At 24.7% G+C, this 27888-nt stretch overlaps 3 protein-coding genes across 19 annotated transcripts; 2 read left to right on the top strand and 1 right to left on the bottom strand.

Moving 5' to 3' along the window:
- Positions 1-3042: 3042 nt before the first annotated feature.
- On the bottom strand, positions 3043-3870 carry LOC129608707 (ubiquitin-60S ribosomal protein L40). Its single transcript, XM_055520373.1, has 2 exons — positions 3771-3870; positions 3043-3541 (listed from the first exon to the last, which is right to left on the bottom strand). The coding sequence occupies exon 2, from the start codon at positions 3530-3532 to the stop codon at positions 3146-3148; it is 387 nt and encodes a 128-aa protein (XP_055376348.1). The 5' UTR covers positions 3533-3541; positions 3771-3870; the 3' UTR covers positions 3043-3145.
- A 966-nt stretch (positions 3871-4836) lies between these two features.
- LOC129608700 (putative lipid scramblase CLPTM1) lies at positions 4837-8455 on the top strand. Its single transcript, XM_055520365.1, has 3 exons — positions 4837-5032; positions 5115-6039; positions 6924-8455. Exons 1-3 carry the CDS (start codon positions 4991-4993, stop codon positions 7868-7870), a joined length of 1914 nt encoding a protein of 637 aa, XP_055376340.1. The 5' UTR covers positions 4837-4990; the 3' UTR covers positions 7871-8455.
- Positions 8456-10411: 1956 nt separating this feature from the next.
- Positions 10412-19552, top strand: LOC129608749 (ral GTPase-activating protein subunit beta). 17 transcript variants are annotated; one of them, XM_055520434.1, is made up of 18 exons: positions 10412-10745; positions 10846-11065; positions 11140-11166; positions 11268-11666; positions 11726-11992; positions 12126-12215; positions 13978-14079; positions 14160-14300; positions 14585-15128; positions 15185-15402; positions 16149-16343; positions 16639-16782; positions 16886-16900; positions 17009-17560; positions 17638-18435; positions 18492-18911; positions 18968-19223; positions 19299-19552. In XM_055520434.1, the coding sequence occupies exons 1-18, from the start codon at positions 10554-10556 to the stop codon at positions 19408-19410; spliced, it is 4692 nt and encodes a 1563-aa protein (XP_055376409.1). In that variant the 5' UTR covers positions 10412-10553; the 3' UTR covers positions 19411-19552. The 17 variants fall into 17 exon arrangements, with proteins under 17 accessions (XP_055376409.1, XP_055376401.1, XP_055376400.1 ...); XM_055520426.1 differs by having other exon boundaries at positions 12126-12545; positions 16642-16782; XM_055520425.1 differs by having other exon boundaries at positions 12126-12545.
- The last annotated feature ends 8336 nt before the right edge of the window (positions 19553-27888 follow it).

The raw sequence follows: 27888 nt of genomic DNA, 5'->3' as shown, positions 1-27888 counted from the left end.
TGTTACCAGAGTTTAGCTTTTATCCAGAATTTTTATTTTTTTTTTTTTGCGACTTATTTTCGTTATGTTTTTGGTACTTTTTCTTTCGTTTTATTTTTTTTTTTTTTTTTCCAATTCATATTCGAAAATCCAAAATAATGAAAAGAAAAAGAGGAAAAGAAAAAAGGCTTAGAGAGAGACACCCAATACAACATAAGCATAAAAATGATGATAATAAAAGCATAAAAGGAAAAACAACATATTTTTTTGTTTTTGTTATTTATTCCAGTTTGTATTTAATGTATTTTATGTGTACAACAGCATTTTATAGTGTAATGTTAGTATGTAGCGCATGTATATAAAATATATATATATATATATATATATATAGATAGAAAATATATTTCGTAGATTTTTTGTTTTTTTTTAATTTTTGTTTTTTTTTTTTTTGGAGATTACAAAAAATATGTAATAAAATATTCTCTTTAATTTCGAAAAGAAAAAAGAAACATATTCTTCGTAAATAATTTATCGAAATTTCGTAATTTAAGTATAGTGTACTGTGTGTATATGGTAGCTACAAAGTATGTAAAGAAAATTCAAAAACAATATTTTTTTTGTTGAATCTTTCAAGAATATTTTATAAAACAAAAAAAAATTTCTGTATTACATACATTTTACTTGAACTAAAACTTAATAATTACTACATATTGTAGTAATGTATATGGATATATAATTTAGAATATACTCATATTATGAATGGTATATATTGATGAACATGCTGCAAATATATATGAATATAACAGTTCCTTCTTATTATTTGGAATCATGCATGTTTATACATATTATGTACATAGATATTTAAGATTTTATCTACAATACTCCTATTATAATGTGTACATACTATATACATATATACGATTCATTAGAGACACTTGCGGGCGCATACATAAATATATATATATATATTGTATATATGAAAAGTTTTTCATATGATCATGCGCTTTAAGTATATTATATTATATATATATATGTATTCATAAAAATTAATGTATATTATATATATTGTACATATATATACTATGACTATGACTTTGGAACCTACATATTATATATTTATGTATATATATATGTATGAGATATATAAGTACTTACTTTAAAATAAGGTACAAGCCATAAAAAAAAAAATTTTTTGAGGTACTGGCTAGATAAAAAATAACTGGCTGCATGATACTGACTTTAAAAATACAAACTTACATACATACATAATATTTATATGTAATACATACATATGTATATATAGTTATTTTTCATAGTATAATAAAATAATAATAAAAATAATAATGATATACCAGTTTTAAATAAATCATGAATGGATAATATTTAAAAAAAGATTGAAGAGATTTTTCCTAAACTAAAACTTAGAAATTAAATGTGTTCGTATATATGTATAATAAAAAAAAAACAATATATAAGTGATAAAGATAGTATGTATGTATGTACAACAATAGAATATGATATTTGGTATATGTGATTATTGTAGAAAATTCATATAATATTTTATGCTCATATTTTGTATATTTAAAAAAGGTATTATATACGAACTCATATATACTTAGATAATTATATACATATAGTATATACATTCCTACAAATTTTGTAGATCTTATTAATGAAATTTTACAATTTACTTATATTTTTTTTTTTTAGAAACGATTTCCAGCTTAATCTTTTAGTTTAATGTTGTCATAATTTTATTTTCACATTGAATGCATTCTATATTATAATATGCTTCATTAATTTTTTTATTAATTTTATATTTTAATGAAAGAAAAGATTTAAAAATTAAAAAAAAAAAAATATTATGATTTACATTTTATTAAGTAGGTACCTACAGACCTTTTATGTATTGTTATTGTACAATGCATATTAATTTTATTGGCAGCAATTAAAATGAAAAGTAAACTGCGAGAAAGTGAAAAAGAAAAATTTAACAGTTTGTGAATTTTAAAAATTAAAATATTCCAATGCCAATAAACAATAACAACTGAAAGTTTTTCATTAATTTTCATCAGATTTTCCAATCAAATTTAAATTTGATACTTTCATAATGTAACTAATGATTTCATTCGCTCTAAAAACACAACGTTTCAAATACATATTATTTACCTCATATGTCAATAAGATAATCGAAAATTAATACGTTTGCTACCGGAGCTTGAGAAGAAAAACTTGTACTACAGACAATGGAAATTTTTCTTATGGAATGACTTTAAATGGCATTGGATTTTTTAATATTATATTAATAGCATTAGAATAAAAAAAATGTTATTATCTTCAGACCAAGAACACTTTGCAGTTATTTCATTATTCTTAACCTATTAAATCTGTTTTTGCCACAAAAATAGTGCAATACCGTAGCAAAAACTGATAAGATAGTCATGGCTCAGATTTGCGCCACCGGGCTCAAAAGCAAGAACAAATGCGTCGCATATATGCGACGATGGTAGCGAACGTGTTAAGGAGTAAAATGTTCAACTTACTTCTTTCAAAAAATTAGATTTAATTAGAACACCATGACTTCATAAAGGTGTTCATTCAAAATATATATTATTAATAAAAATATGCAATACTTAACAACTATTTAGAATACAAAAAATATTGCATAATTTTAGGATAACAAAAATTTTGCAATTGAAATTAGGATAACAAAAATGAAAGCAATTGAAACCGCAGAATACATATTTGTCTTTTGTTAATTACTAACATATTTTCGAATAATGAAGTACATAAAAGTATTTATTTTCCTTCTGAATATACATATTGTAATTAAAATATACAACTTCTTTACCAATGATGTTGTACAACTGCAATGAGAAATTTATTCAAGTAACACGTATTTAAGTATGTACCGACCAAAAAGTGAACTATATAATGAATAGTTACTGATTCATTTTGGTAAAAGTATTAATATTCAAAGAGAAATTAATTCCCATTAAATACGATAAACAATTACATTTTTCTAACTACTATGTAATCATGTAAATTGAATAAACAAAACAATTTAATCTTTTTCAAATTATAAATTTTATTGAAACTGAAAAGTTAGAATGAAACTACTCTCAATTTAATAAAAAGGAATTTCATCGAAATAGATGATAAATATCTATTTCAACTTCTTTTTTGGTCTAAGATTGTTTGTGTGTCCACATTTCTTCTTACGGCAATTTGTTGCTCTTGGATGAAGACGTGCATAACATTTACGGCAAATCATTTTGTCACAATTATATTTTTGGGCCAAAATACGTAAAGATGGTTCAATAATACCACCACGCAAACGAAGAACTAAATGTAAAGTAGACTCTTTTTGAATATTATAATCAGATAATGTTCTTCCATCTTCTAATTGTTTTCCAGCAAAAATTAAACGCTGTTGATCTGGTGGAATACCTTCTTTATCTTGAATTTTTGCTTTAACATTTTCAATTGTATCGGATGGCTCGACTTCTAAAGTAATTGTCTTGCCAGTTAAAGTTTTAACGAAAATTTGCATTTTGATTTCCTGCAAAACAAATAAAAAAAACACAAATTATTTTAATCGCCATCTAGGTTATATGAAACAATAAGAATCCGTAATTAACATGCAAAATTTAGTTTGGTTTTTAAAACTTTACAAAAATTTACAACATCATAACCAAATAATAATTGAAATACTAACAAAATTTTTTACTACTAAAATTTTAGTAAAATTTTAGGATTTCAAATAATTATTAAATTAATATTTTTCTTACCTTTTAAAACGTGTGCTTTCTTAAAAAACTGACAAACGAAAAGAATGAACATTGAACATGAAAACTCAAATTGTATGGCTGTCAAAAATACGAATGTCACTGTCAAAATATTTTCGAAAAATCAAGAAAATTAAGATGATACTACATTGGCATAGTTTTTCCAGTATACATTACGAAAAAGGTTTTCGCGCAGATTGAAATTCAGGAAAATTATTTTGAAAAATAATAAATTTTTTATTTAGTTGAACGCTCAATAATTTGAATCCGGATTTTGAAGGCAAGTTGAGTTTTCACGCGTATTGAATTTTATTTCACGAATTACTTGAAACGTAAAAAATCAAAACCAAAATAAATATTTTTAGTTAATTATTCTTTTGATGTAATAGTAAAACATTTTTTAAATGTAATTTGAAGATAATAAATTTTTTTGATTCAGTTTCAAGAAAATTATGTAAGTTATTATAAAACATTACGTATTTTATCACTCTTCCTTGTTAGTTTTACATACAAAAACCGAGTTGGGATCAGATTAAATCTTAGATAAAATATGAATCTGAAGAAAATCTTAAATGTATTTAAGGTCTTTTAATTAAAGTGTAATTAAGGTATAATCTGTTTAAATCTGATTGTGAAAATCTGTAATGTAAGTTTATAGATTACAATTATGTAGATAATATTATATAAAACATTTCTTTCAAAAGTTTGACATACAAAATATAAAATAAGTCTGATGTGTAAATGCTCATTAGATTTTATGTGTAATTATATTCTAGATTTATCCTGATGTGTATCAGGTATTTTAAAAGTTATAAAAAATGCAAAGTTTCATAGAAACGCTATTAAGGGCTGAAAAAAATCGCTAAGCAATCAATTTAAAAATCAAACATTCGCTTAAAAATCAGTACAATATCAGTATGAATATTCGACTGTATGTATGATTCCATTAATATAATTAAGTAGAAATTTTTGTTTATGTATTTTACACGAAAAATACGGTCGATTATGGAATCTCTTTTATTCAAATGTTTTACAACCACTGGTTAAAGTCAAAGTAAGACGTCTACCAAATCATAAGTTTTTGGAAAGTCAAGTTATTACAATAGTGAATACTCATTTTTATAATTTTTTCTTAATAGAAGGTTAAATTATTTAATAATACTGGAATAATCAAATGTAATTTTATTTCATTAAGCTATTAGAAGTTCTTTTAATTAACTAAGATGACTGAAGAAGATTTAACTATTTTGGCAGCGACTAATAATGTAAATATAAAATTTTATATTGTTTCATCATTTTCAGTAAGTATAAAGAAAAATTAATAAATTAATGATGGAATTTTTTCAGAATGGAGTCGTTAGTACTTCCGAAAATAATGCACAACAACAGCAACAGGATCAGCAGCAACAACCTGTTAGCAAATTAGAATCATTTTTCGCAATTACCAAATCTTTAATTTTAAGGGCTTTAATAATTTATTTCATTTCATCATTTTTCCGTCGTCCTGCCAATCAAGACGCAAATCAAACTGTTTCGACAGCAGGCGGACAAGCGAACATTCAAAAAACAGTCGCGTGGAATTATTTTGAAAATGGAACAATTTTTGATTTTTATGTGTACGTATCAGAGAATAGTAATTACGTGGACTTTAAAAATCCTAATAGTTTAATATGGGAAAAAGATGATTTAGTTTATGGTGATTGGTATGGTGGATTGAATGGAGATGGTACATATTCACATTCAACTAAAATTTTAGCTAGCAAACGGTTAATGAACAATGGGTCGTTATATTTACATGCGTATGTGGTAAAAAGCGGTCGTTCTCCTGATCCAGCTTCTCCACATTACGCCAAAGAATATCTATCTCAAACTCATCGTATGTTGAGTAAATATAAAAAAATTAAATCAAAACGTAACTATAATTTGATAACTGGGGGACAAGAAGAAATCGAAGAAGTACAAAAGAATTTAAATAAAAAAGACACTATTTTAACACATTGGCATCCAAATATAACTGTGAATCTAGTAGTTGATCAAACAAATTGGGCAAAAGGTTCAATACCGCAGCCACTAGATGAATATGTTGAATTTGTAGATAATGGGCGCACATATTTGCCAATTGTTTTTGTGAACGATTATTGGAATATGTTACGAGATTATCAACCAGTGAATGAAACTACTCAAGAATTAGATTTAACAGTAACATTTCAACCATTGAGCATGTTTAAGTGGCAGCTATATGCTGCTCAGGCTATGAGAAATAAATGGAACGGTAAGTTTTCTCAAGTTTGCGATTACCTTTAAAAATTGTTTTGCTTATCATAAACAATCATTTTTATCTGGTTTTCATTACTAACAAAAGATAAGTTTTTTTATTCCATTGTATTGCCACTATGTTTTTGCGTATAAGTGATTAAACACTATTTTACACGTATTTACAGCTATGAATAACTTATGTAGTTTCAAAAATAACAATGCTCTATGAAGCATTATATTTGAACATGAAGAAAATCATGAAAACTTTTTATTTTGCGAAAGAAAAAATTGCCAATAACTACCCTCAAATACAAAAATTGCAAATGCTTTTTGCAGTGCTTCTTTTATAACAAAAGTACTATCTGAATCTTGTAATTCGACAATAAGTAGATTTGTGAAGTTTTTATTTTGTTTTTGGCTTTTCTATTTAGAAAATATTGAAAATTAATTGCAATTGCAAAATATACTGTGAAATAAATTTTTCTTTTAATCTTAGGTTTAGAATCAGATGAAATTGAGGAAGATGTTTGTTCAGCCGATTAGATTATAATTTTAATTTATAAACAGGGTTTTATTTATTTATCATCTTTGTTCTTTTTCTGGAAATTTTGTTATCATTTTACTTGTAATGAAAATGTGGTTTTATTTAATTGATGTTTTGAAATATGGAATAAAAAAATTTAAGAATTAATTTAATATTTTTATATATTTTTTATCAAATAAGTATATTTTTTTTTTTATATTTGGAATAATAGTATAGCTGGTAAATTATTCATACACATACATACATAGATTTGATATTATATTTTAGAAAAGATGATTAAATTATTTCATGCTTTAGAAATATTTTTTTTTCAATTATTGATTTATTTTCAAACTTATGTATTTTTTTCATTACAGGAAATTTATTTGGGGATTTAATGACTGGTGGACTTGAAGAATCCGATGAAGATCAAGATTCTATTAAAGAAACTTTACTGGAAACTAACCCATACTTATTAGGTTTAACTATAATTGTTTCGATATTACATTCCGTTTTTGAACTTTTAGCTTTTAAAAATGATATTCAATTTTGGAATAATCGCAAATCTTTAGAAGGCTTATCAGTGCGATCTGTTTTCTTTGGAGTATTCCAATCTTTGATTGTTTTACTATATGTGTTAGATAATGAAACAAATATAATGATTCGGATATCATGTTTTGTTGGATTAGGAATCGAAGTATGGAAAATTCAAAAAGTAACCGATATTAAATATGATCGAGAAAGAAAAATTTTCGGATTTTTACCAAGAATTGAGTTTAACGATAAAGGATCTTATGTTGAATCATCTACAAAACAATATGACAAATTGGCATTTAAATATTTAGGTTGGGTATGTTTTCCATTATTAATTGGATATTCTATATATTCACTAATATATAATGAGCATAAAGGATGGTATTCATTTATTTTAAACATGCTATATGGTTATTTATTAACGTTTGGTTTTATAATGATGACGCCGCAATTATTTATTAATTATAAATTAAAATCTGTTGCACATTTACCATGGCGTATGATGACATATAAATTTTTGAATACATTTATTGATGATATATTTGCATTCGTAATTAAGATGCCTACAATGTACAGATTGGGCTGTTTCCGTGATGATATAGTTTTCTTCATATTTTTATATCAAAGATGGATTTATAAAGTAGATCACAAACGTATTAATGAATTTGGATTTTCTGGAGAAATGATTGACAACAAAGATAACAAAGCTATTGAAAATAGTAATGTAAGTAATACAGAGAAATCAGAAGAAGAAGAAATTAAAACAAAAGAATCGAAAAAGAAAGACTGAAAAGTTGCTTTTGGTAGTTTTTTTCCGAAGTTTTATCGATTCGTGTTTTCAAAAAATACAACATATAGAATTTGTTAGATATAAATAAAAATAATAAATTAAGTTTGTTTCTCAATTTGAAATTATAAGAAAACATAAAAGATATAAGATCTTTCATAAAATTTCAATAGGAACATTAATGATAATATTACTTTGTTAAATTGTTTCGTTAAAAACTCGTAATATTTTGTAGATAATTAAATAATAATTATAATAGAGGACTAGTAAATTTGTTTTCCAAAATCACCTATCGTAAAATCCATAAATTTAAATTGCTTTTAGTGAAAGTTTATAATAAAATAAAATACATAAATATTGTATGTCTGTGTATAAGAAATAATTTGTGAATAAAACCAAAAATATAGTTCTTTATATTTTTTATTTTAAAAAAACTTTAAAAACTAATTTATAGAATTAAAATGTACCTTTTTGAAAATTTCCATTTTTTTTTTTTGTAAATTAAATGTCTAAATTAGGTTTTAGTTTAAAATACACATTAATATGAAATGTACAATTAATAAATAATAATTGTATAGATATAAATAATTTATATGATGTGCTTTTATTTCAAAAATGTTTCATTATCTATTATTCTTTAATGTTTTCCATTGGTTTCACTACGTCTGAAAATTTTTAGCAAATTTTTGGTCAATGCCTTGAAAAATAATCAATCACTTACGTTTTCTTCGCTGTAGATGATATGTTCCTAAGGTGAAATAATTTTAAATTGTTTTCATTACTCATTTTTAACATCTACGACATTGTTTCTACAATATGGTGACATATTTACATAAAGATAAGAAGCATACATATTTGCATAATATATATATAAATTACCTGCAAATTACTATAATTTGTCCTCATTAAACGCATCATGATTGCAAGTCAATTTCCATTATTATTTTTCTATTACTCATAATTTGAAAATATACGAAATTGTTTACTATTTTTTTTTTGTTTAGGAACTTACCTATGAAATTAGTTCGTAATTCATGAAAGTACAAAAAAATTATTAATTTTAAAACAGTAATTTATACATATTTGAATTTGTAATATATACATAATATGTATGTATGTAATGAGGGCCGTATTCAAAATGGATTATGTCATAGAATTTTGTACGAAATACATACATACATATGTGCTTTTACAGAGTCTATACATAAATATTTCGCTAGAAATCACATTTAAATAATATAATTATGTGTCTGCAAGTAAAAATTTAATTTTCAGGTAATTTTAAAAATATTTTTAAGTTTTCAATTGATGTTAACATTAATTTAATTGTTCTTTATTTTTTAGTGTCAAGCTATTAAATGACTATTAATAGTCGCTCATTGAGCTTTTAATGTTGTACACGAGTAATATGTAATTGCAAAATGAGAATTTTAATAAATTTAGAATGTATAACTGTAAAAGTTTTGGTAATTTAACAAAATTTTATTTCCTTTTTTCCTACTCTCGATTAATGTAAAAGAAAATAATGTATTTGGTTAACGTAAAAGAAAAAAGAATTCAAATAGTAACGAAAAATGTGTTAACTAACACGTAGTTTTCATGGTCACCCATAAACACAGTGAAACTTACGTCGAAATTCATATGTATTGTCGATGAATAAAGGGTCATCGCTTGAGAATGGAACTTTAGAAAAAATTTTGCAGATGTTGTATTACAATGTAACTCACCCTATTCGTGTTCTTTTCACTGGTAAGCACGAGATTTTGTCAACGTTTTAATTGGATATATCGGTTATACACATAGGACTTAAAGAATTAATATGAAAAGTAGACACAATGTATATGTCAATTGGTCAATATAATGTATGCATACTTAGGTATATTCAATTTATTTATATGTATTTATATGTACATACATATTTGGGTTTTGGATATTACTTGAACACCATACGTAAAAGCAGATTATCTTGAAAATACATTGCATAATTTACAGAGCCTATTTTTTTTTATTTTTTTTAAGTATGTATGCATACATCCAAACGCGTTCACATTATTCATTATTTTGGGTAGAATAAAATTTTAACTCGAAAATAATATTGTCCAAAGAACACTGTACGTAACTTGTCTATTCCAAAATGTCTATAAAACTGTATTACCGAAAATTTCAGTATTTAAGTTATGATTATTAAATTGTGTAACAATTACCCTGTTTAATTGATGCCATAAAATGAAGTCAATCAAAAACTTTTGCTAATGTTTTGCATAAACATTAACATATTATTATTAATTTCTACATTTGTAATTGCATTTGAAATGAAATCTATTCTATGGGTTTTCAAGCTACGATTTGATTAAATAAAATTTTATATAAACATCTTTAACTAAATAAAAGGTAACTTTTTTTCAGTTGACATATTCAAAATATTCTACGTATATTAAGAATATCAGAGGTAAAATTGCACCTACTTATCACCTATAGGTTAATACATATCTATCTCTGTCTAATACAAATTGACGTCTCTTAATTTTGCTTCGTGTCAAATTTTCTATTTACATATTTTTCTTAAAAGAAAAGAGAAATTTATAAATATTAAGTTTTTATCTAATAATACTTAATACAAATCGTTTTATTTCTTATTTGGGCATGAATGTAGTAATTTGAAGGAAACTATTTCTTGTTTTGCAAAATGTATTCAGAATGGGTATCACTTTCATCTACATTGCAATCGAATGCGTCAGGAGCTCAATCTCAAAGTGTTTTGAATAAATTTCCAGCTTCTGCCGGAAAAGAAGTTGCTGTTAATGTTGTTCGACAGTTGGCATCGAATTTGGGAATAACACAGAATGCAGAACCAAGTCATTTGGTTAAAGATGAAGAGGTAATAAAATTAATATTTGCACTTGAAGTGGTGGGCGAAAAAGCTATATATTTGTGTGTATAAATGTACTTTCTAAAATTTGTATACTTTACCTCTTTAGGTTTTATGGTGTATGGATGTTATTTGTTATGGATTATCACTTCCTCTACAAGAGCATGAGACAATTAAAGACTGTGTAAATGTTTATTGCGAATGGATGACAGCTTTACATCCAAACCCAAAAATATGTGTTCCAAAACCTATTATAGAAGATCCCAATATGTATTGCAGGAAAATTATAAACCATTTTCATAATTTATTTGTACCTCGTCATGGAGAAAGTAAGCTTAAATTTTTTAGTTACTTCTATATTAAATAATACTTTCATGATTAATGAAATGACTAATATTTCAAGTCTTTACTTTTTTGTATTTGGATTATGGTAAGATACCTGCTTTCAAAAATTATTAATAAAATGTTCTCTTTTAGTTAATTTTATATCTTGATTATTTCACATTACATTGACAAATATTTTTATTTCAGGTACAGATGTTATCAATCGCCAAACTGTGCTATGTCATAGAGTTCTAAGAACTTTACAGCAAACTGCACAAATATCTCAAATAATTGAAAGAGAAACTTGGGAAGTTTTACTTTTATTTTTGTTAGCTATTAATGATATTCTTTTGGCACCTCCTACTGTAAAAGACGATGTAGGAGATCAACTGTGTGAACGTGTTTTAAGTGTTTTGTTTGAAGTATGGCTCTTAGCTTGTGTGCGTTGCTTTCCATCACCCTCTTTGTGGAAAACATTGCAAGAAACTTGTTGTAACTGGCGACATAGGATAACACTGGTCGAGCAATGGAACCGGGTTAATTTGATATTAACTGCACGGTTACTTGAATTTTCATATGGAAGTTCTTTTCCAGAATTAAAAGTTTGTAAGTATTACAATTTCAATTAGTAAAATTTTTTATATATAAAACTAAAATTATTTTAGTGGAAGAAGATGCTCAGTTGATTCCAGCTGGAATGACAAATGATTGTATAGCACAAACTTGGTATAGGTTTCTTCGAATTATTGGTAGTCCAGTTGCATTATGCTCCCCGCATCTTATTAGCAAAACGCAACATTTTGTTCAGTGGTCATTAATGAGGAACAATGGAAACAATATTGAACCGTACCACCATCCGTGTTTACTATTACTACCACAAATATTTTTAAAAGCGATCAAAGGAATATCCAGTCAAGTTGACGCTTTTCTCGGTAATTAAATTATAGATGGATTAATTACAAACTGTTTTGTCTTCTCAACATACTTTCATTCTCTTTACATTTTAATTTTATACCGAGAAATAAATTATTTTCTTTTTTTAAACCATTATTTCTAATCATATAGGAATATATCAATCACAACAGCACGGGGATGAGTCGACGTTAGAATTGCGTGCTACAAGTGAATCTAGTGGTAGTCATATTACATCTAGTGGTAGTAGTCATTTTTACTTTAGAGATAATTACTCTTTTTTTAATTCAATTGGTGGTGGTAGTGGAGGCAGTCATACTGCCTCTTCAAGTAGTACTAATGCTATAGGTGGAAGTGGAGGAATATTAAATAGTTTTCATTTCTCTGCATTTGCTGGAGCAGCATCGGCAATTACAGGTCACCATAGTAATGGAACTCCTATAACAACAACAGCAGCTTTATCTAGTGGTCATAGCATATTTGATCACAATACACCACATTCACCAACACCTCCTTTACAAAGAAGGTTGGCGAAAAGTTTTAGTGTAGCGCCATCAACATCTCAGCAAAAGGGTTTGATTTTCTTCTCCTTACAGTCTTAACCAAAAACAAACGTCATTTTATAATGTTTTTTTATAATTTAATATGGATTTTGTTTTGTTATTACACAATTTTGCTACACTAAAAACTAAAATATTTTTACTTTTTTGTTAAAGTTACAATTTTTATTTGTACTATAGTACAAACAGTTCTTATTAAAGCTGCTAATCTGCTAAGTTCAATTATTATTATTTATTTGAGCTTGTAAGAATTACAATTTTAATGTGATCATAAGATTCTCGGTAACGGTAGTTATTTAAATTTTGATAAGTAGTTATTCTTTTAGTTCTGTTTTTGGATCTGAGTAAGTTAAAGTTTCCAAATGCATTGTTATATTAGTTAAAAGTGTATTATTTCTGTTTATGCTATTTTGTTGAAATTTAAGTTTTGATTTTGCATGTTTTTGAAATTGTAGCTATGTTTCACGTATTTGTGATTAACTACTGAATTCATGATTAGAAAATTGAATTAAAAATGCATTAAATGCTACATTTATAACAAGTTTCTGCAATTTTAAACTTCATTCCTAATTTAAGGTTTTCTACGTTAATAAATATCAGACAACTTTTTATCTAAGCAAATTTTGAATATTCCATTTCTTTTACGACTTAATTTACTAAATCAAAATGGTAAAAGATTTTTCCTTGATTATTCTCTTCAAATGGTTTTTAAAAGGACGTTTATGTTAAGCTGAGTAGTTCTTTTTAATTTTCAAACCGTATGTAGAAATATAAATAACTTTGTATAAATATATTAATAAAATATATACTTTAGCAATCTTCTAAAGTACATTTACATAAATCTTGATTTATTCACTTAAATATTAATTGTTTTGATAAGTCTACTTACCAATAAATGCGTAGAATTTCGAATCATTTAGAAATATATATGTATGTTTTTTTAATATGAAAATAAAGCAAATTTTAACTTATTTATATTATTAAAATAAATATTTTTATGAAAAGAAAAATTTAAACCATATTTACCATTAAAAATAATTTTATTTCTCACATCATATTTCATTGAATATAATTTTACATCGTAAGCTATATAGTTCATTCTATCTTAGACCTGTTTAAACTAAAATACTATCATATTTGGATGTTTGTAAAATATTTTGCATTTTCTGATTATATCTAACATTAAGTACTATGAATATAATAATATCCGCCCATCAATTCCGAATTTATATGTATATGTATTATAGATAGGGAGCAAATTTTTGTTTTGAATAACACTCGTAATACTCGCATACATAATTCTTTTACATGTACAGCTTTAAATAAAATATTGTATTCATATCTTAACCATTTTTGTTTTAATTTTTTATTTTCCGATATTTTCTGTCTTTAATACTTTGGGATCTAATAACAATATTCTAAATTTTCTGTATTATATTGGTTAGGTTTGAGTAAGGCTGCTTTAATTGGATTAACAACATCGCGTTCATCTGTTCATCCACCATTAACACCCAATTCTGGTCCACCTTCTTCGAGCAGTATCTCATGTATATAAAATATACAATTAAAATAAAATAAATTACTAATTTCTTAACTAAATAATAAAATAACTTATCATAATTTTTAGCAATACCAACAATACTTGGAGAAATAAGGGCACCTTTAGCTAATTCCAGACCAAAATGTAATAGTATTCTACATTTATTTGGTGAATGGTTATTTGAAGCGGCTCATATTGGTAGTGATGCATGGATTCAGAACACTAAAAGTAAGTATAGTACCCATTTTTGACTATGAGAAAAAAATAAAATTTTTGAAATACATATGTATGTACATATATCACGTTACATGTATGCTTTTCTTCAAAAATTAACATTTTTAAAAATGAAAAGTAAAAATTCAAATTTTTTGCGCTGAGTCTCCAAAACATTATCCTTACAAATTTAAAGAAAATAGTTGTGTTTTGCTTTATTATTGTAGTTAACAATAGTCTACTTAAACTGTTAATACCTTATATTTATTTATGCGTATGTTGTTATTCATAATTTGAAGGACAAGCAACAGAAGCAAGCAGAAGACCGTCATCAATGATAATGGAAAATAGAAAAGGCAGTATATCATTATCACAACCAAATTCTTTAATAGATTATACAAAATTACCATCTGATTTGACAATTGATAAATACGAATCAGGTCGAGCTGAGGCTATAGGAGCATTATGTAGAATATTTTGTGCCAAGAAAACGGGTGAAGAAATACTACCAGTGTATTTAGCTAGATTTTACATGGGCTTACAACAATGCCTTAAAGTTACAGAATCAAAAGAATTTGATGAAACATTAGCAAGTATTTTAATAAATTCATCAGATATATTTAGATTAGATTTAGATGGAATACAGGTATTATTACCTGGTTTTATATCTGCATTAGAATTAATATTACCAGAAAAAAATTTAAAAATTAAATCGCAATTAATGCAAGTAAATAAAACAGAATTAAGACGAGCTTCAATCAATATATTATTGTCAATATTAACATTACCATTACATTTCCAAACACTTCCAATTCGTGATTTAAGTAACGGACCAATGGATAGGTAAATTTTATTAAATAATTGTGAAATAATAAAATTAACATGATTTCTTTTTTAAGAATGATAACTTTCGCACAATTAAAGCCGCGTATGATAAATATTTTAATGAATGCTTTACAAGTTGAAACTGATGCTCAAAATAACCATATGTTGCTAGGTGGTTTATTGTTGACTGTACAAGATGCAGTTGCATATGAAGAAAGTGAAATGGGAAGCAATGAATCAATGCAAACACCATCTTCACCACAGGTTCCAGAAACGAATTTGTTAAGTTCAGGTGCGCTAATCTCAAAATTTTTCTAACTTAACTTTAATATGATTTTTTGTTCTGGTAGTACATAATTTACATTTGGAAGAATTCTTCTACATTTGTTTTTGTTGAGCTTCTTCAATTTTCTGCACTTTTTCTATACTTCTTTAATTTAAATGTAACAAAAACAAAGTTTTTAGATTTTGTATTGAAAGTTCTTAATAAGTTTGTTAAGATTTTGTTATACATATTTATTTTTTATTTTTAAAAAATAATTTTTTTCCAGCCTTTTTATGCTTTTGTTTTCTGTTTTAATTTCATTTTATATTTTTCCTTCCGTTATGCATTGGTATTAGCATAAAATTATTATCGATTTTCAGTTTTTTTCTTCTCAAAATTGTATAATTTTTGTTATAAACAACAATTTCTTAATGTTGAATAAGAGAAACACGTTTTCATAAAATACAGATAGACAATCTTGTGTTCAAATTTACGTCTTAATTAAAATTAAAACTGCGGCTGTTAAATAATTTGAATTAAAAGATAAAAATAAAACGATTTGAGATCTTTTTAGTCTTTTAGCTTACACACTCTTAAACAAATTTTCAATTTTTACTCACTATTTCGATGGAAATTCAACAAGTTTTGTGAATTTTTAATTTTTAAAATTATTGAATATTCCAAAAAATCAATTATTTTTCATCTGAATTTATTTATTTCTGTATGTTCTATACAAAAATAATATGAAAAAAAAAATATGCATTGAAAAACAGCTTGCTCAGAAGGCGGTTCATCTATTGCAAGCGCAAGTAACTCTAGTTTAGGAATGCAAAGTACTGTTACACTTGGCGCTAGCATCGGTGCAGGACGAAGAGATAGCTCATCTCATCATGATTGTCCAAGTTTATCAATATCTGATGATATACCAGCTGATTTATTACATGATTTTGAAGTTGCTTCACTTTATGGTAATTTTTTTTTTTTAATTTTTGACTTTTTATTTAATTTACACATTTTTTATGTTTAAAATTATGTAAAAGCATTGTAAAAGTTGTAAATTTTTTTTTGTATAATTTGTAACAATTTTAAAAGGAATATGTTTAATTTTTATATAGTTTAGCAAGGTTTGCTTTTTCATGTGTAATATTGCTATTTACAAATATTTTTTAGAATGCGAATATGCTATAGATAAATGAGTAAATTGTTTTGGCCTAAGTGTTTTTAAGAAAAGTTAAAATTTTATGATTTTGATGCTATTTTCAGCAGATAATGCTCATGCATTGTTTGTTCGGGCGACTTATTTGGTTTGTCATCGTTTGATTTCGTCGTGGAAAACCGATTTGAATGTTTCCTTAGCAGCTTTGGAATTACTTACGGGACTTGCACGCTTACATATAAGAGATTCAGGTAAAATTTCAGATATATTTTTACAAATTTTAAAAAGAAAATAAATTTATAAAATAAGCATATAATTTTGTATATTTAATTAAAAACTTCATTTAACATGCAGCCAAGAAATTTGCTGGTAATAAATTAATATTTTTAAAACTTAGTTCAGTATACATAGTATCTAATTTTTTGTTTAATATTTCAATAAAAGTTATGACTAACAAATATCTTTTTGTATTTTTAGATGCATTAGAATGTAAACGTGCGGTAAAATGGATCTGTGATTATATTTGCTATCAATGTTCTAGGCCACCTCCAGCTCATAGTAAAGATTTGCATAGTACAATAGTGGCTGCCTTCCAATGTACATCTGCATGGTTAATGCAGCATCCGTATCTATTACAAGACAAGGATTGCCTTAATATTGTTCTTGAGGTTGTTGAGTTAGGTATTTCAGGATCAAAAAGCATTGGAAAAATGGGTGATACTCCTAAATTTAAGGATGAAAAGGAATTGAAACCTGTTTCAATGAGGGTTCGAGATGCGGCTGAAAATTTATTAACCATAATCTTAGAACAAGTTGGCTATTTTCCAAGCGAGTGTGGGCCTGAATCCGTATCTTCCCTTCTAGATGAAACTGCGTTAGTAAAACATTGCAATTCAGTTACTACTACAGACGTAACTTTAGAGATGGCAGTTCAAAAGTTTAAATATTTTGTTACTGAGAATTCTACAATTTTAGCTCTTCTTGAAGAGCCGTTAGGTAACGACCAAGATCCTCAACCCACAGTAACACGTAAGTAAAATTTGTTTTTTCTTGGCACAAAATATTTTGTAGTATTATATATGTACTTCTACTTTTAACAATTTTAGTATTGATACGTGGTCCTTTCGGTCGCCATGCTTGGACAATGCAGTTACGCCATCTACCAAGAAGTAAGTCTGGTACAAAATACCATGCTGTTAATCCAGGTCGTCCAATTCCAATGAATGATCAGCCGCAATGCTTGCAATTAGATCAACGTTTTTTTCCAGAAATTGTTGATAAAATCGCACCTTGTGTTGCTGATTATTCAATACCTACATTGGATCAAATAAGAGACGAATATGGAAGTGAACAAATTAAACGTCTTGAGCAAATGCTTGAAAATCAATATGTTTTTGAAAAATTAGCGTGGGCAGAGACGGATAATTCTTTGGACGGATTAAGCCATGCTCATGAAGCGGTACCACCTAATATTTGTCATGAATTTCAAGCAGCTAGATTGTTTTTATCACATTTCGGCTTTTTATCATTTGATGATAGTAATAAGAAAGAAAGTGAGCTTGTAACATCAACTAATAGGTTGTTAACAGCATTAGATACAAAAAAACAAAATTTTTGTTATGACTTGGATTTATTGGATAAATTAAGCCCCAGAACTTACGATACAGTTCATGTATTTTATGTTAAAAATGGTCAATCAAATTGCCAAGAAATCATTGGCAATATGAATGACGACAATATCCGAATGATTGATCCACATTTTTGGAATATGTTACAAACATTGGGTTGGCCAGTCGAAATTGATGAGCATTCGGGATGGACTGGTTTTGTTTGGAATAGTTGGGCTTTGAAAAGTGCAACAAAATCAGGACAAAACGATCATTCAAAACGGAGTGGTGCCTCAGGTTGCTTGTTGTAACTGAAACTTGAATTATATCTTACAACAAATTATTAATTTTAGGTTTATTTGATATGAGATTTAATGGAGAATCCAGGGTATTATATTGGGCTGATGTCAGTTCAGAAATAGCGTTTGTTGTACCCACAGAGTGGAATGGGCGCCAAGAAAATACTGATGGTAATTGTTCTTCATGGAATTCGAGTGTTGGAAATGAAAGTATCAATTCAAGTGCGCAATCAAACTCAAGTGTTTGGTATGATAATAAATCTGATTCTTCATCAACTTCCGAGCAATCTTTGAAGCCTTCTGCAAATCAAAAACCAAGAACATTATCATTAGATATTGATAAAGCGAAAGAGCCTATTCCACCAGCTAGAAAGCGAACTGGTGTTTTAAAATCAACAATTCAAGCCCAAAGTTCAGCAAAAATATTTTTAGTTTGGTTGGAAAGTTTTGAAGATCATATTAATTTTCCTATTGGTATGATTACAGGCAAAAATTATATATTATTTTTAATTTGATTTGAATATTTTTAGATGGTTTACTACCTTATACTAGAACAGGTGAAGAATCTCAAACCGGGCAAATAATTCGTTCAAGTGATTGTCATATAATATTTTTACATGCATTACAATCTGGTTTGCTTCGAGTGAAATTGCAAGGTCCAGTTGGAAGAATGAGTTTCGCAACACCATTAGTAGATGGTATGGTATTAAGTCGGCGCGTTGTCGGAAATTTAGTTAGACAAACTGCATTTAATATGTCAAAACGAAGACGTTTAGATAATGATTCGTAAGTTTTACATCAAATATAGAATTGTTGATTTTTATAACTTAAAAATTAAAAATATAATTTAACAAATTCCAGTTATCAGCCTCCACATGTAAGAAGACGCTTAAAAGTTCAAGATATTGTCCAGAAATATAAAATCGAATTGACTGAACCGGAATTGTTGGCGCATTTATTTGCAAATTCTTAGATGTTTAATTTAATGTTGTATTATTTTAAAGTATTCCTTTTATAACATATAATTTAAATTATATACACACTTACTTATATTATTACATATATTTATATTTACATTATTTTTTAGAATACTGTAAGTAATAAAATATTAAGTTAATTTATTTGATAATGTTTTAATTTAAAATTTTCCCATTAACAATTTAAATATTTAAGAATCAGAAAGAAAATTCTTAAAATTTTTGAAAAACTATAGATAAACTCTCAGTTTTAATATTTACATTTTAAATGTATAAACTAATCAAATATAAAAAATTTTCTAATCTAATAAACACTATTTCATTAACACATTGTGGTGCTTTGAAATCCATCCATAAATATAAAAACAATAAATTAATAATGAAAGGAATTATACTTAAATGATTTCTTATAATTTTTTAACAACCATTAAAACATGTGTTTCCAGCACTAACAAAATTTAACTTGACTGAATTCCTTTTTTAAAACAGTTCTGCTGTTATAACAATCTCTTATCTTTTCGCTTTTCTAAAAAGGTCATAAAGATTTTCTATTATGTTTTTTCAATTATACATTTTATAAAAAGAAATATAATAAAACGATTAATAGAATTAGATAATGTGCATCATTTGGGATACATATGTAACTTGTACCACCATAATCATGTATGATATATATAATAATATGTAACTAGTTTTAATTTTCATTATAATATACACGTACAAACAATATAAAAATCATACAAATTTGTATAAAAGCGAAAAATTTATTACTTGCAATTAAAATTTATCCCTAAAAGTAGTTAGAAATTTAAAATGCCAGTTTCCTTATAACATTAACCAACATCTCAGAATTTGAGTTCATAGTTAACGCTCAAAATTCTTGTAATTTTATTTTATTCTTTTCAGCCAATTTTTATTGTTTATTTACTTTTTTTTTTTTAATTTTCTTTGCAGTTCTTTAAGATAAAATGTTGAAATTTATAGGAATATATATATATGTATAACAAGAATAAAACACTTGAATTGCAGACATTGCGTGTTTTTTGTGTATCGTATTTTAAAAATGAAAAGAAAAGCATAAAAGAGTTAGGCAAAAGAAAGAGGAACAGAATAAAGATGACGAGAGTTATAAATTTTTTTTCAATTATAGGATATTGGCGAAATGCATGTAGGTACATATATTATGCTTGTTTCAGATACATAATTAAGTGCATAATTTCTATTTCTTAAATTTCCCAGTCGAGGTAAGGTTTTAGTAGTATGAAATAAATTCATAAATGTGAAATTTAAATTCAGTGCTAGAAATATTTAATTAATTATTTTTTTTTTTTGCTTTCGAAAATTTTCCAAATTCTCCAACTTAAACTACAATTTTTAATAACTATTCGTATATACCATGATATTTAAAGAAAAATTCAGGGATTTCTTAAAATTTTGAAATTTTAGCTGGTTAATCTAATAAATTAACCAAAAAAAAAAAACTTTGAGTTATGAATTAAAATAATAATTGCGTAAAATATAAGAAAAAAAAAATATAATGGAAAATTTTCACAGTTCCACAAAAACTTTTCAATTTGGCAGAATCAAATTAAGTAGTTGTTTTAGTTAATAAAATTAATTTTTAATTATATAAAATTCTTAATATTTATTATAATAAAATCAGAAATGTTATAAACGAATTTATGATTTTGTTAAATTTTTTAAAATTCTATATGCGATAACGGCAAGAAAAAAGAGAATTTAAAGATATATTGAACGAATTTTTAACTGAAATAAAAACAACCAAAGGGTATTAAAAATTTTTTTTTTTATAATGAAAAAGCAACTTCAGGTTAAGAAATAAGGCATAAATAGAATGAAAAGAATCTTAAGAAATTTATTATGTATGTATGTACTTATATACATTAGTACATTATACACGAACACGGTTAATGTTTGTTAAAAAAAAAAAAATTTTATTCCAATAAAAATTGTTTTCTTCATGAAAAATATTAAGTTCACAAGAAAAAAAAAATTTATATGTACATATGTACATATACATACATACATATGTATATGTATACACAAATATATTATATGTATATACATATTTATACTCCATCAATATGATATGTATACCTACTCTTATAAAAATAAGGAAAAAAGGTAAATGCTACAAAGTAAAGTCCGCTGTCAGTGTCATTTTTATGATCCAGACCTAACTGAATACGCTTTTCATATAAAGACAGATTTATTGAAGGACTCCAAGTAAATAATATGTACAAGGAAGTGATTATATTATATTTATATTTATCGTTATTTTTCCTTTATTTTTATTTTTGTATATTCATTTTTTTTTTTTTCAATTTTATTTTCTCTTTCAATTTTGGTAATTATTTATAATGGATTCCTTGAATAAGGTTTTGTTTTTGTTTTTTGAAAATTTAGTTTAAAAGTTAGATTTATAATCAATTAATTATTAAATACTTTTGGTACTAAATTAATATTATGTATATATGTATATGATACCATTTATATTTAAAATCATTCTCAATTTATAAAAATTTGAACTTGAAGAAATGGTAATAATCGAATTGGAATAATCAAAATATTTGAAACAAAAATTATGTATGAAAATTGAATAAGAAATTTTATTAATTGGCTAATAAATAAAATTAATTATTATAGCTAATTAATAGATCTATGAAAGTAGGTGACAATAAAAAAGTTTTCGTACCTAGTTATCCACAAATTCGACAACTTCTTTTAATAATAAATTTTAACTTCTAAAATAAAATCTTTTGTATGAATCGTACATTTACTAACCCCGTTAATTTAAAATAATTTTACACCAAAACTACTTTTTTTTTTTTATTTTAATTTTCTGATACATATAATTTTTTTTTAGACGGCAACTCAGGCTATTTGAAATTGTAACTTTTTACAAATATTAAAAAAATCTAATCCAAATTTCTATTTTTGAGCCATGGTCATTGGAAGATAACAAAATATAAATTTTTTATTGAAGATACATATATACCTACTAATTATTACTTCAAATTCATAAAAACCTTAACTAAACCTTAAAATTGTAAAAAACTAACGGTGAATTCTTTGAAATTTTTAAAATAAAATCATGCCATACTGCCATTATTTGTTATCGTAATAAACATAGCCTTAACTGATTTAATTAATTTAATTCAATTATTATTCTATAAATAAATAATTTCTCCTAATTATATGCAAAATATGTTTATTGTAAGAATATGATAATCACTCATAATATTCCCCTCTATTATGAACATCGGTATCGGCCGATATATTATCGGCAGTTCTCATCGGTTTTGGGTTTCTTCTGTATTATGAACCGATACCGATAAAAATATTTCAACCGATTAAAAGAAGCTTTTTCATACAAATTTTTGTAAATTGGAGAAAATGTTTTTTTTTCTAATGACATTTGTTTTCTTTCAAAAGTTATTTTCAAAAAATTTTTAAAACTATTTTGAATTTGGTTTTGATGTGCTAAAAAGTTGTTGTAAGAAAATTATTTTCTGTTAAATTTGTAAAATAAAAGTATACATATATCGGGAAAATGTCACGTGCATTATATTTTGAAAGTGAAGAAACGCAAGCTATTCAAAGACGACATATAAGAGATTCAACTAATCCATTGGATTTAGACAACAAAATGTATGTTTATGTACCTATTTTATTTTATTATTTATATAATATGTACACATTTTTTAGGTTTATCCAGAATTTCAGATTATCATTCCTTGCCAGGTTTAAGTCCTCTTCCATTTTTTCTACTAACCGCGCAATTTGTTTTTTGTTGCTTACGATTTTACTCCTAAATAAAATATATGAATAACATTTTGAAAGAAAATAATTTAGAAAAAATGCTTACATTTTAAAAAAGCAATTAATTACACCAGTTTCCTTGATAAAATGAAGATTTTACAAAAAAAAAATCTGTCGTCTAAAAATTTGTACCAGCTTTTAAATCGGTGAAAACCCGACAATTTATCGTTTTCATAATACCAGCTAATACGTTTCCTATACAGGGAAAAAAAGCTTTCCCGACTCCGATAAAATTTACCGATAAACAATGTTGGTAATACAAACACAAAATTTTGCCGATAAATTATCGTTTATCGGCCGATACCGATATACATAATAGAGGGGATTATTATTCTGTTAGTAGCATCACTGGAGCTGATTGGATATTGATTAGAAAAAATTTCGAATTTTCAGAATTTATTTTATTCCGCAAAATTAGAAACGAAGATTTTTCATTAGCACGTCAAGTATTACCATTCACGTCATATTATATACAATTACAACAATATATATTTTGTGTTTATGGTGATTATGTATTTTTCATGTCAATATGTTTATTTTTGACTCAAATCGTAAAAGTATGTCCTGTTTTACAAAATCATTAATTTGATCGTTTTACATATTATGCAGTTTTGTCAAAATTTATGTATTTCTTATTTTTAATTATTATTAAATTATTAATTTGCTCATATTTTCTCTGTTTTAAAGAAATTATAATTTTTATATTAATAAGGTAAACCCAAATCCACTATGTTTTTTAATATAGATTTTTAATTTAATAATGACCAGGTTAATAATTTAAACTTTATTATAAAATGTTATGGATTAAAAGTTCCTATAACTTTGTTAAAAATTTAATAGATCCTAGTAGTTAAATTTTGTATATGCACTAGGTATTAACTATATTTTTTAAAAATTAAAATATTTCATTTTTTCGTATTTTATTAAGTATCCCTTTTAACATTTGTTTTATGTTTTGTTTTTGATATAGCTATAAGTAGTCCTATAAATTTTTATTAAGATGTTTATATTCATGTATACACAATGATAAGACATTGAATAATTTGTCCAAGATATTTTTATATTAATAAAATTTATATTTATGTGAATATGTATATATATATACATATACTTATTATGATATTTATACATTTAGACTTATATAATATATGCATATCTTTTAGTCTGATTAAAAGAAAATTCTCTAAAAATAAAGAAGAAGAAGATAAAATAAAAATATTTTTTTAAAGGATTTAAAATTTCTTGGTTGGTAAGTCAATTTTTTTTTGTTTTTTGATTTTTTTTATGTTTTATGTTTTAGGGAAACTAAAATATAATATTTTAAGAAAAAGGAATACATTTAAACAAACATCTTGTAAAAATCAGAAAATATTATAAGAATGTATAGGTAATCATATATACATACATACATATATGAATTTTTCTGTTTTATGTTATGTACAAAAACAAAAAAAAAATAAAATAAAAACAAAAATATTTCTTCTCTTTTCTTATATCTTTTTTTTTTGTTTTTGTGTTTATTTTTTTAGCCTTTTAAAATATTTCGCTTTAAAACTCTTTTTTTTTTTTTTTTTTTTGTTTTTTTTTCTGAAACTTTTATAGGCAACAGGTTTTTTATGTTTTGTTTGTTATTTTTGTTTTTTTCTTATTTCTTGTAATAATATTAATATATGTATGCTTATACATATTGTATAAGTTTATAAGAATTTTGCCTCTAGGTAAAATTGTCCTATATTTATATAATTGCATAAACAATGTGTATGTGTGTATGTCCATATGCATGTTTAAAAATATATTTTCAATACACTATTTAATATACATAAATAGTTGATGTAGTTTTTCATGTTAAAAACTATGTAATGTAATGCAACAAGTATATATATATATATATATGATATTATATATATTGACATATATATATATATATGATATTATATATATATACATATATATTATATGTATATATATTATATTTATATATATATATGATATTATAAATATATATATATATGATATTACATGTATAATATTATTTAAGGTATGAATGTTTGTTGGAATGGTTCGTATAAAAGTTTGTTCGTATATTTCTATTGTTATACAAAAATATTTTTTTTTTTTTTAAATGTTTACATTATTTTTAAACTTTCTGAAGCACATACTCAATATGATCTCGTTGAATAAAATGTGTATTATACATACAAAATATATTAATATTTTATACTGCATTTTGTACAATTATATATAAGTATTACAAGTATGTATAATATAAATGTATGTATATAATAATGTTTTTTCGCGGTTGTAAAATAATTGTATATACCTATACAAAGTTATTTTCTGTTTTTATATTTTGTGTTTTTGTTTTTGTTTTCTGAAAGATTTTTATCAATCAATTTTGTTATACAATAAGAAAAATATGAATGTTTTCACCTTACCTTATAATATACAGAGTGTTTCCTTTATATTTATATTATTTTTATTATTGTTATTTTTGTTGTATTCTCTGTAATAAAAGATAAGAAAATAACAAAATACCTATACACATACAAATATATATATATATATATATATATACATTTAAATGTAAGGAAAAATAATAATAAAAAATTGCAGAAATATAAAATTAAAATGATAATAATAACAATAATAATATAACACATAAAACAAGAAGAAAAACAATTCTAAAATAGAATTCTCTCTCACTCACTGTGTAGGTCGCTTTTACTGGGTTGTTTTAGGCTCTTCTCTACTTTATATATATATACATATATATATATATATATAAATACATGTTACTTTTCCCATTAAAGATTCTAAATATTAAAGCATAGATTTTTTACACAAACTATATATACATAAAAATATTTAAACCAACATACATAAATAAATTTATTTACTTATACATGATTCAGTTATAAGTTGAAGAGTCAAAATCTCATATCTAAAATTTTATGGAAAATCTTTGGCTATAAAATAACCACCAAAGCAAAAGAACAAATATAATAATAATAAAAAGAAATGTGTATAAAGGAAAAAAAAAAAGCATTTGCTAAAGCAATTTACATAAATTACCCAAATCATCTAGAAAATAAGAAGAGATATTTTAAAAAGCAGAAAAATGAAATAAAAAAAAAAAAAGGTAAATAACGTTAACTTGGACATTATTAAGATATTACACATAAGTATATATTTGATAAAATATTACTGAATATTTATATAGCCGAATCTAATCATCTAAGTTCAAATAAAATCTTATTTGTAAAAAATAAGTAATATTAAGCAATATAAGAGCATAAAAATATAAATGTTAAAAAGTTGAAAGCCGAAAAAAACGAGCTAGATATATGCATATAAATATTATAAGGCAAAAATATTATAAGGTTCCTAAATTAATTTCTTTCGTAGACCACTTACAGTATTTTTAAAATTTTGATAGACCTTTCTTTGATAGATTTAAATTTCTAACAGTAGCAAGGTACTCTCATGATACGAGAAAGTTAAATAAAAAACTTATTTAATTAAATTCATATTTTTGCGTAGACCCCTTCATGAGTCTTCATGGACCCCTGGGGCTCTTTATAGACCATTTTAGGAATCAGTGATTTAAACCAATCTATATTATAGCTACTTAAATGTATACAATTTGTAATCACTTACATGTTATTTTATACTTTGTAAAAAGAATAAAAAAAATATTAATTTATTTATTGTAATAACATTATATTTTGATTCATTGCATAAAATTAGGCGTAACATTATTATTGAATTATGGCATAAAAAATTTATATCAAAAATGTAAGTTTATTAAAAATTGACTTATCTTAAGATAATCAAATTGTGTGATTTCAAAGAGGAACATACTCTAAGACGAGAAAATGTGTTATTTATAACTTTTTTCAAAAAAAATAATGTATATTTTTATGCTTTTATCTATAAATTCGGAACTACATGTATAGATAAAGAATTCTAATTTTAATTAGAATGACAACAGATTTTTATACCTCGTATTTGAATAAAATTTGGAATTGTTGCCGACACCAGTAGTAAAAACTTAATTCTAAAATTTAAATACAAAAAAAATTTTATTAAAAAAAATTTTGTTTTTATAATAGCATTTATAATATATTTATTATTTTATATAATATATCTAATAATATATCTAATATTTTTAAATTTATACATACATACATGTATAATGTATAAATTTAAAAATAATATATTAAAAAATTTAAGAAATCTAAAAAATTTATAAAATTTCTTTAAATTTTTCAGAAATAATCTTATATATTACTCACACATGCATATTATGAATGGAAAGTCAATATTTATATACACATACATAATTATTAATTTAAAATATAGATATTTACATACATTTCTTTTTTAACATATATTATGAAAAAAAAAAAAAAATATGAAATGAATGAAAAGATGGAAAGAGAATGCAAATAATAATAATAACAATAATAATAATAAAAATAACAAGAAAAAGAACAGAAAAAATAAATTTGATAAAGAAATAACGTGTCCAAATATAATATAAAAAATGGTAGAAAAAAAAAATAAGAAGAGGGTGAAAAGAAGGTATAGACTTTTAAGCGCGAGTTTAACTCTCAAACTTTATATTTATC

This window comes from Condylostylus longicornis, unplaced genomic scaffold, assembly GCF_029603195.1.
Source record: "Condylostylus longicornis isolate FDR11 unplaced genomic scaffold, ASM2960319v2 ptg000034l, whole genome shotgun sequence".
NCBI classification, from domain to species: domain Eukaryota; kingdom Metazoa; phylum Arthropoda; class Insecta; order Diptera; family Dolichopodidae; genus Condylostylus; species Condylostylus longicornis.
The sequence above is the reverse complement of the archived record's forward strand: the minus strand, read 5'-3'. Positions and strand labels throughout refer to the sequence as shown.